This window comes from Myotis lucifugus, unplaced genomic scaffold (assembly GCF_000147115.1).
Source record: "Myotis lucifugus unplaced genomic scaffold, Myoluc2.0 scaffold_150, whole genome shotgun sequence".
NCBI lineage: Eukaryota > Metazoa > Chordata > Mammalia > Chiroptera > Vespertilionidae > Myotis > Myotis lucifugus.
Window position 1 is genome coordinate 2,229,429 of NW_005871198.1, and position 11,148 is coordinate 2,240,576.

Genomic DNA, 11,148 nt, shown 5'->3' on the forward strand with positions numbered 1-11,148 from the left:
TGCACTGTATAACCTTCAGGCGTCAACTATATACAGTGCCCTCTCATCTGAGATTCAGGTAAATATTGAGCAGCAATAAATCTGTTATTCCTTAAATAATAGATGTAGTGCAATATAGGTGGTGGCTGTAAAATGTAGTCATTTGTTTTAATGGTTATTTGATCGCCTCCTTTGAAATTTGACAAGCTTTCCCAGAACTCAAGCCAGAAGAGAAAGCCACTTATTTCCTTTATTCAGAGGTGAGCTGAATGAGTGCCTGCAGGTTAAACTAAGTTCTCAACAGGAAACAACATGGGGGCCCAGTCTGGGTGGCTTGGTTAGTTGAAGCATTGTCCTGTATACCAAAAAGATGGTGGGTTCGATTCCCAGTCAGGTCACATACCTAGGTTGAGGGTTTGATTCCTAGTCAGGATGCATTCGGAAGGCAACTGATCTGTTTCTCTCTCACACCGATGATTTTCCCTCTTCTTCTCTCTCTCTCCCTTTCTCTCTAAAAATCAATGAAAACATCCTCAAGTGAGAATTTTTTAAAAAAGAAATAATTCGGGTCCACTTAACAGATTAATAGACGATCAAAGCCTTAGAGTTCTTTTATATCACATAGGACAGGTTCACATTTGTCTTAATCAGGATTAAAAACTTTTTTTAATGTTTATAACCTGGCATTTTAAAAAAAAACCTCAATATTAACTAGCCCTCACCAATATAACTTCCAGTGGAAACATTCTTTGATTGTAAAATGTCTACTTAGGGGATAGAATAAACTGACTCTATGAGATTGTCAACTATTTGCACAGTTAAAGGTCAGTATACAAGGGGATCATGTATTTAAAAACATGCCTTTAATGTTAGTTAAACTCTTGCTTCTCTCTGAAAGCAATGAGAGAGCATGACCAGTAAATGATTCAGGTCATTCCACTATTGTGACAATGCTTCTGTAGTATAGTATCTATATGTAGATACAGTTTGATTTAATTTTGACTGAGTTGCTTTCTAATCAGAAAAGCAGAAATTATCATCTGTGCATTGGCCCATGAAAAGTAGTCTTTATGGTTTATCAAAGTTTTCCAGCTAATTCAGATTTTATTTTATTTTTGCTATATATATATGTGTATATATATATATATATATATATTATTGATTTCAGAGATGAAGGGAGAGGGAGAGAGATAGAAATATCAATGATGAGAGAAAATCATTGATCGGCTGCCTCCTGCACGCCCCCTAATGGGGATTGAGCCTGCAACCCTGGTATGTGCCCTGATGGGGAATCAAACCAGTGACCTCTTGGTTCATAGGTCGACGCTCAACCACTAAGCAACACCAGCCAGGCTAATTAAGATTTTAGAAGCACTATTCAGAGGCATAAGCATTAATACCATGGGTGGTATATAGTCATATAGCAAAGACAACTCAAAATAGTGTGCTTAGCTTAAAAAATATGACAAAGTAAGTTAAGGAGGGAAAAAAGTCTTGCCTTTGTTTTCCTTATAGCTTTGCCATGAAGTACAGCTTCGGAGGAAAATCAACATGAGTGAACGTGCCAAGGTCATTGATCTTGATCGTGAGAAGGCCATGCAAGATAAAGTGGTGGGATCTTCTCCAAATTACCCCAATTCAGGACCATGCGAATCTACAGGGATGAATCACAGGGATGGTATGGAAAAAGACAATAAAACGGAGCAGAGCTTACTCAGTGAAGGAAATCAAGTGTGTAAGGAACAAAAAGCAACCAAAAAATTAAAGGTAGGGTTTATGGATCCCCTGGCCACAGACAGGCAAAAGGAACGTGAGGCCTGGTCTGACCTGAGGACTTCGGAGGAAGCGAGCAAGAGCTGTTCTGGCGCCCTCAACACAGTAAGTAACATGACTGGCCTAGAACTGTTTCTAAAGAATTATTTACATTTCAAAGTGCTAACATGCTATTGCTTATATACATAAAGGCTCTTGAAGAACTTGCCAAAGTCAGTGAAGAATTATGCAGCTTCCAAGAGGAAATCCGAAAGCGGTCTAACCATAGAAGGTAGGCTGGGACATCTATGTTTATTTTATGTTGGGAAGTCAAGAAAAATACTGCTTCTGGTCAGTGAATTCCATACACTTTGTTAGTGATAATTAGCAATGAGTTATTAAAATCTGTTGTCTTAGATAAGTGATAACATCTTTAATTGAATATTTCCCTATTTGGTAATTCTTAAAACAGGTCTTCTAATTCTCTTTGTAATTTGACTATTAGGAATACTTTACTCTTTTGGTGTTTAGTTAAGGGATGCCATCCATCATAAAGTACCAAGTATCTTCTAAAGAAGTTATTTTTTTTCCTCATTTTGAATATTTAGCCAATGGAAGAGTATACAACTGGGCTAATCCAGTTCAATACATCTTAAACTATGTCAGATTTAACAACATTGTGTTTTAATTACATAATGATGTTGCACTAAAATGTTTTATACCTAAGGGTCATTTATTTCTCTACATTTATATATATAAAAGCCTAAGCCAGCGGTTCTCAACCTGTGGGTTGCGACCCCTTTGGGGGTCGAACGACCCTTTCACAAGGGTCACCTAAGACCATCAGAAAACACATATATAATTACATATTGTTTTTGTGATTAAATCACTATGCTTTAATTATGTTCAATTTGTAACAATGAAATTGGGGGTCACCACAACATGAGGAACTATATTAAAGGGTCACGGCATTAGGAAGGTTGAGAACCACTGGCCTAAGCGACAGTTATAACCGAACGACCGGTTGACCAGTCACTATGATGCGCACTGACCACCAGGGGGCAGACACTCAACGCAGGAGCTGCCCCCTGGTGGTGAGTGTACTCCCACAGCCAACCTCCCGCAGTCCCTTATCCCAGCCAGCTGACCCCCCAATAGGCCTTGCTCACCAGTCAGGCTGAGGGTCCCCACTGTGCATGAACTTGTGAACCAGACCTCTAGTTTATTATGTGTTTAATGGAAGCATACATAATTTTCAGAACATACTAAAAATATGTACACACATTTATACAGTGCTATAAAAATAGTGTTTCAATTCAGAAATACCTCTATAATTGTAAAAGCAAGTTTTAGCCAAATTAAAAAATAAATTGGAATTTTCTACAAGTTAGGTAAAGATGGGTTGTCCTAGGATCAACATTTATCTCCAGGTGAGGCAGGATAATTCTCTTAGAAAGCTATAGCAATGGCCCTAGTCAGTTTGGCTCAGTGGATAGAGTGTTGGCCCGTGGACTGAAGGGTCCCAGGTTCGATGCTGGTCAAAAGCACATACCTTGGTTGCAGGCTTGATCCCTGGCCCTGGTCAGGTCCATGCAGGAGGCAACCAATTCACATTGATGTTTCTCTCTATTTCTCCCCCTCCATTCCACTCTCTCTAAAAATCAATGGAAAAATATCCTCAGGTGAGCATTAACAACAACAAAAAAGCTATAGCAATGTGTGTACCCTTATTTCTCTTGAGCTCTTAGGAAGCTCAGAGAGAATTTTTGTACTGACTTACAATATATTTTCTCCAACCTTGTTTTATCCATAATTTTGCTCTCTACTTGCCCATTTAGCTTTTGTCTACTACTCTCTGTTAATTAGTATTTATCTGTACTTTATTGTGAGCTAGCAGACAATATTTTATAAGTTGAAGAGTTATAAATATGATTTATATTTTGTCAATATGATTAACTTTAATTTGTGAATCCCCATGTTGCTATATGTAGTTTTTTATTTTGATGAACTCTGAAAAGACTTACTTGCCAATTTTCTTTTACAAATCAGTATAAAATTCTCCTTATTACTTCATGGCATTTAGGGAAAATTTCAAAATCCTTAACATGTAATTCAAAACCTTAACAATTACCTAATGTTTCTCACTTATTTTCCATCATTCTCCCCACTCAGCTTTATAATCCATCCACACCAAAGTACTCACTGTTTTTTGAGTAGCCACACTGCTTTTACTGCAGCTCACTTTCCGACCTGCCCTTTACTCACCCCAAAAATTCTTATTTTTATTTCAAGCCCAAATGACACCTTCCATTTGGTATTACCCAGGTCTTGCTGTGCTTTTATTCAGATTTCTGTCACACTACTTAGAATATTACTTCAAATTCAAGGGCTCAGGTGACATAATGCATAGGAATTCAGCAGGCAGAGCAGAGGTAAGGAAATACCTAGAGAAAACCTGTAGAAATGGGAATATTCAAGAGTCTGAGTATAGGTGAAGTTTTAGGAAATAGAAAAAAATGAGAGACAAGGTTGCAAGGATAGTTTGGGTCACAGTAAGCAGAGCCTTGAATGCAGCACTGAGAGGTGGGCTTTGTCGTACAGTAAAAAAGACTTAGAGGCTTTGACTAGACGATTTATGTAAAAAACGATGCTTCAGGAAGTTGTGACTCCTTTTCCTATAGCAGAAATCCATTGCTTAAGCCATGTTTGTTTTTGTTTTGAGCTTATCCTAAATAAAGTTTTCACTGTTATATCATACTTTATCACTGTTTAGGATGAAGTCAGATTCTTCTCTCCAGGAAATGCCGCATATAATGAACATGTCCCCTGGAGACCACGGGATCAACAATGGCCAGTGTGTTCTTCCGATCAGTTTAGGAAAAGAAAAACAGAAAAATAGAAAGAATCTGAGTTGTACTGACATGCTCCAAAGCAGTTTTATGAAAACATGTGGAATTGATACAATTGATCCAATACAAAGAAATGAAACTCCACCAGTTCCTCCTCCAAGAAGTACATCTCGAAGTTTTCCCAGTGTGTATCCTGAACAAGCCCATGAAAGTTTGAAGGAAAGTTTAGGCCACAGTAGCCAGGTGGTCCAAGAGGGTCAAGGTGAAAGGAACTGCAGTCCTCATGTCCCCCTGAGGCATGATGAGATGCCTACACTGTGTCTAAATGAAGGGAAGACTTTGAAAGATGATATCATGTTTTCTTCTTTGGCATCTGAAGCCAAAATGGATAACCAGCCTCCATGTAGTGAAGATGTTGGATGTGGCATGTGGTCTTACGACACAGTGATAGGCACAAAAAATAGCCCTTCTGCCTTGTGGTTTCAGAAAACCTGTTCTACTCCCAATAGGTCAAAATATGAAAAGATGACCCCAGATCATCCTGCTAAATTTCACTCTGACCTTCATGTTGGCAATGACTATAGTTCCTTGGTGACACAGAGCAGTGGCCCACTTAGAAGTTTCAGTTGTGGCTTTGAAAAGACTACTAGGAATGAAACGCTGGCAGCAAAGACTGATGAATTTAATAGAACCGTGTTCAGAACAGATAGAAATTGTCGTGCAGTACAGCAAAACCAAAGCTACTCAGAATCGTCTCAAGATCTTAAGCCCTGTGATACCTTCATTACTCGTATGGGCAACATACCAGAAAATGACAGTGTGTCTGGTATTCTGAAAACCAGTGCCCACGTGCCCGTGCCTAGAGAAAATGTGCCTGATAATCCCACCAAAAAATCCACAACAGGCCCAGTCAGACAAACACAGGAGCACATAAGTCCCAGTAGTTATCGGAATATGCTCCACGAGCATGACTGGAGACCTGGCAATTTGTCTGGCCGACCAAGATCAGCTGATCCTAGGTCGAATTACGGTGTTGTGGAAAAGCTGCTGAAAACCTATGAGACATCAACAGGGCCCGTATTGCAAAATTCTAAATGCTGCCAGGATAATTGGACCAAATGTAATTCTGATGTCAGTGTTGGGGCCACATTAAGTCAGCATTTAGAAATGCTCCAAATTGAACAAGAGCTTCAAGGAAAAACAGCTCTGTGTAGGGCACAACAAGTGAAGCAAGGAGTGGACTGGAAAAAGATAACAGAGGTGAGAAAGCAATGATCATACTTTGGTAGAACTGCATTCGTATTTAGCCATGGCTCAGGGCTCAGTCCCTTGCATTCATATAAATAGAATGCGGGCATATGTTTTGGCATCTTAACTTTTTGATCCTTCACTTGTTAATAACTATGAACCTTAATTGTAACTCAAATGAACTTTTCAAAATGTAGTTTCAAAACTGGGGTTAGCACATTATAACTTTTTAAAATTCTGAAATGGGCTAACAAATATAATAAACTAGAGGCCCGGTACATGAAATTCATGCACAGATAGGGTCCCTAGCCTGGCTGGCGATCAGGGCCACTTGGGTTCCCTGCCTCTCTGCCTCCCCCTTCCCTCCCTCCCTCCCTCAGCACTCTGCCACCACTGGTCACCCTCCATGATTCGCGCCACCCCCTGGTGGTCATAGCGAGCAATCGAACTCCTGATCTCCTGGTCCAACTCCGGAGGGGACACTGCATATTAGCCATTTATATATATAGAATAGGCTTAAGAACATCCAGAAGTGCAAATGTTTGTTTTAAGTTTTTTGAAAAGGTACTCTGAGTATGCATTTGTTGATTTATAGAATTTCATTCTTTTAAAGTATGTGGGAAATATTTTTAAAATAGCTTGTGCTTTTTAGTTATTAACAATGAATGGTTCAGTCATTCCCAGCATTTGATTCATGTTTTTTTCTCATGGGATTAATCTCCTAAATGAGAATATGGGCAAAACATATTTAAAGTAGCATCTTATAAAGTTCTCTTATTTGTGGAGCTAGCAGGCAGTACATTGAAATAAAAAATGACATTATAACTTAAAAAATGTTAAGGTCATTCTTATTTGTATAAATTCTTAGCATGGAAGTTGCCCCCCCCCCCCCCAGAAAAAAGTATTTGAATAAATGGTATTCTTTTTTTGTTCCAGACAGTTTGCAAGAGTATATATAATCTTCATTAGTTATAGGTGAAAAAGATGTGGAAGAAGAGATTGGTATTTACCAAGAAGAGTTATCCAATAGTCCCCTTGTATGCATAATTTACAAAAGCTTACAAGGTGCCATGTTATTATAATTAGCTAATGCTTTAAAAGTTCTTGTTTTACATAATGCAGTATGTAGGCAGCATAGTTCTAAGCTATGCAGGTTACTTCCTTCTTGTGTAAAAAAATATATTTTAGGTGGCTTTCAAACCCTACAAAAATATCAGTTTTCATTCATTTTATCAGAGACCTTGTACAAGTTTGCACAATGTACAAATGATTATCCTGCTTTTGTATCTTTGTTTTTTCTTACATTAAAATTTTTTTTTTAAATTACAGTTTACATTCAATATTGCTTTGTATTAGTTTCTAGTGTGCAGCATACTGGTTAGACAATCATATACTTTTACAAAGTGTTCCCCTTAATATTTCTAGTACCCATCTGGCACCAGACATAGTTATTACAATGTTATTGACTTTTTTTCCAATGCTGTATTTTACATCCCCATGACTGTTTTGTAACTATTAATTTGAATTTCTCAATCTCTTCACCTTTTTTCACCCAGTTCCCCAACCCCATCCCCTCTGGCAATCATCAGTCTCTTCTTTGTATCTATGAGTCTGTTTCTGTTTTGTTTGTTCATTTAGTTTATTCTTTAGATTCCACATGTAAGTTAAATAATATGCTATTTGTCTTTCACCAACTGACTTATTTCACTTAGAGTACTCTAGGTTTATCCATACAAATGGTAAGATTTCATTCTTTTTTATGGCTGAATAATATTCCATTGTGTAATGTACCACAGCCTTTTTACCTTGTCTGTTGGGTTGCTTCTATAGTTTGGCTATTATAAATAACTCTACAATGAACATGGGGTGCACATATGTATCTTACTTTTTTTAATTTACTTTTTAATATATTTTTATTGATTTCAGAGAGGAAGGGAGAAGGAGAGGGAGAGAGAGATAGAAACATCAATGATGAGAGAGAATCACTGATCAGCTGCCTTCTGCATGCCCCACACCAGGGATCAAGCCTGCAACCCAGGCATGTGCCCTGACCAGGAATTGAATCTTTACCTCCTGGTTCATAGGTCAACACTCAACCACTGAGCCATGCTTGCCAGGCTGTACCTTTTTTAGGTGAGCCCATAAATACCTGTAAGGACCTGTAGCTTCAGGTGGGAATGGAAACATCCCATATAATAAAAATGCAGCAACCATAAAGGCATAATGACCAGAACGACCACTTGACCAGCTGCTATGAGGTGCATTGACCACCTCTTGGTCCCTCCCCGCCAGGCCCACAGGCTCCGATAGCCTGATGGCAAACAGGAAACTGGGGTGGGTGGCGGCGGGGAAGGACTGGGGACTGGCGAGCAGGTGGAACGGCCGACCTCTTGGTCCCTCCCCCCGGCCCACAGGCTCCAATTGCCAGATGGCGAACAGGGAACCACCCAGAACCTGGGTGGGTGGCGGTGGCAGGGCGGGACTGGGGACTGGCAAGCGGGCGGAAGATGGTCCTAATTGCAGGCTAGGCCTAGGGACCCTACCCGTGCACAATTTCATGCGCTAGACCTCTAGTCCTATATAATAGAAGCCTAATATGCTATGTGTCTGGTCATCCAGTCGGCCGTTCAGCCAATCAAAGCATAATATGCTAATGACATGCTAAGGCCGCTCAACCACTCATTACGACGTGCACTGACCACCAGGGGGCAGACAGTAGACCAGTCGACCAGTCGCTATGACATGCACTGACCACCAGGGGCAGACACTCCAACCTGTAGGTTAGCTTGCTGCTGGGGTCCAGCCGATAGGACTGAGCAAGACAGGCCAGACACACCCTGGAGCCCTCACGCAGTCCCTCCCCAGCTGGCCAACCTCCCACATCCCTCTCCGGCCCTGATTGTGTACCAGTGGAGTCCCTCGGCTTGGCCTGCACCCTCTCGCAATCTGGGACACCTCGGGGGATGTCGGAGAGCTGGTTTCAGCCCGACGGCGGAACGACTGGTCGCTATGATGCACACTGACCACCAGGGGTCAGATGTTCAATGCAGAAGCTGCCCCCTGGTGGTCAGTGCACTCCCATGGGGGCAGTGCTAAGTAGGACTTCCCCCGAGGGCTCCCAGACTGTGAGAGGGCACAGGCCCGTAGTGTATACAATAACCAGCCAAATTTTCATTAGCTAACAAGAACTATTACTAAGTATTTACCATTTTTGCATTGATTGGAGGCTTGGGAGGAGTCCTCTACTGTGGATCCTTAGGACCCCTCTTCTTTCCAAAAAAATAAATTCCAATGAAAGAAAAAGAAAATGCAGGTTACTGTCATAGAAATTGAGGCCATCCTCACTGCCTATCCCAGATAAAAGAGCAAAGGCTTTGTTAAAAAGGTCAGTAACAACCTAAGTTATAAAATGGGTCACATAAGCTTTTTAATTTTCTTTTTAATTGCAAGGGTCTGAGAATGCTTTTCTTCCATTAAAATAAAAAAGCAAAGAAGGAAGAAGTGAAAGAAAGGAAAGGAGAGGAAAGGAAAAATATTGTCATCAAATGATGCCCAATATTGATAGTATCTATTAGCAATTTTGAAATTTTTGAGAACTTGTAACAGTGGCTCTTAGTGGAGAAGAAAGAAAGCACCAGGTAAATCACTTGATGGTTTGTGTGCTTTTTGCTCATGGCCTCTAAAAATGTCAGTAACTTGAGAAAAATGAAGTTTCTTCTATAAATTATCTTGTTTTCAAATAACACTGAAACATTATGAAATTCCACCAAGAAACATCTGCAGTTCCATTATATCAAAGTTACCTAACATGAACTTCTAAATACTGAACTTTAGATCTAAAAAGAGATCAGTTTTGTTAACATTTGTCAATGTGAAGAGATTATTAAATGTCATATTTCTTATTATAAGTGAATTGCTTTGATTAAAACATTCAAGATCACAAATATTAGATAATCGCCATTAGTTTTTGATGCTTTTTCTTGCTTATAAATATGCTAATACATCAATCCCATTGTTGGGATTCATAAAATATCAAGCCCAATGTTAGTGCTGGGATAGTGAGGTGAATGTTTTCTTTGATGTTGTAGGAATCCATGGCAGTGAAATGCTCGCATGGAAAAGGATTTTCCCGTCCAGCTAGACCGGCAAATCGCCGTCTCCCATCCAGATGGGCGTCGAGATCTCCATCGGCGCCCCCCGCCTTGAGGAGAACTGCCCAAAGCTTTACTATTTCTCTGCGATCTGAAGCACCGATGGTCTGAGTCTCTGGCCTGAATTGCTAGATTTCAAAAATCCCAATTGCCAAACAGATAATTCTAAGTGTTTACAGGCAATCCTGTCTCTTCGGTATCTTTCGAGATTTCTGGGACAATTTAAATCTTAACTTCTCATCAGTCTTCAGTGTTTTTAATCTGTGGAATAATTATCTTCCTACATGTTGATTTCTTAGATCAGAATTTTTTAATACCATCCTCATTAATTTTCCAATATGATTTAAGTTGAAACAGTGTACTATATTGTATATACCAACTTTCTTGCAAGTGGCAGAAAGCAAGGTTATGTGCATGGCCGTGTGTTTGTAGGTGCATGTGTTGAAATAGGAAGTATCCTAGTGTGTATTTAGATAAGAGAACTTATGTGTTAGCGTTGACTTTGAAATTATAACATGTATACCTATATATTCTTTGTGTTTATTTAACTTTTTTGAAAATATACAGTACTATTTATATTTTGTATACCTTTTCCTAGGTATCCACTTACAGCATATGAAGTACATATATTAACTGACAATTTCCTCGGCCCAACTACATTGAAAAATAAGAATTATACACATATCTAACATTGGTAGATTTCTATGTGCAACTCATAAATAGTTTCTTAACCCATATAAGGATAGTACCACTGATCTCCTGTTTTACTCTTTTAAATAAATAAAATTGTCACAGGTTTAACAGATCAGCCTTCTAAAGCAAACATAAAATGTTCACAAAAGCTTTTATATGCCATTTGGTAGTCTATTATGGCTTTAAATATATACTTGCTCCTCAGAGCTAGTATCATGAGACTGCCTTATAAACAACATGACTTAAAAATGAATTATTTTGTCAAATTCAATAACAAACATCCTTTAAATAGGATATAAAAAGAAATGAAATTATGTTGAATTCTACCCTTTATTAGAATTGTAGTAAGCTTTAGTTCAGCTACTTTATTTGGAGTCACTCATCTTTAGAGGTAAGTCATTTATTTTTTCCTAAAATTAGATAAAATATTAATTTAATTCTTTGTGAACAAGGGAGATAAGGAATGATGTGTTATT

The 11,148-nt window shown here is 39.0% G+C and overlaps 1 protein-coding gene across 1 annotated transcript in view; it reads left to right on the plus strand.

Moving 5' to 3' along the window:
- KIAA0408 (KIAA0408 ortholog) overlaps window positions 1-10,468 on the plus strand; it is a 30,346-nt gene extending 19,878 nt beyond the window's left edge. The window contains exons 3-6 of the mRNA XM_006095068.3: window positions 1,495-1,857; window positions 1,944-2,023; window positions 4,505-5,840; window positions 9,917-10,468. Coding sequence (XP_006095130.1) covers window positions 1,495-1,857; window positions 1,944-2,023; window positions 4,505-5,840; window positions 9,917-10,090 — 1,953 coding nt within the window. The 3' untranslated portion in view covers window positions 10,091-10,468. The remainder of the gene's footprint in view (window positions 1-1,494; window positions 1,858-1,943; window positions 2,024-4,504; window positions 5,841-9,916) is intronic.
- Window positions 10,469-11,148: the final 680 nt, after the last annotated feature.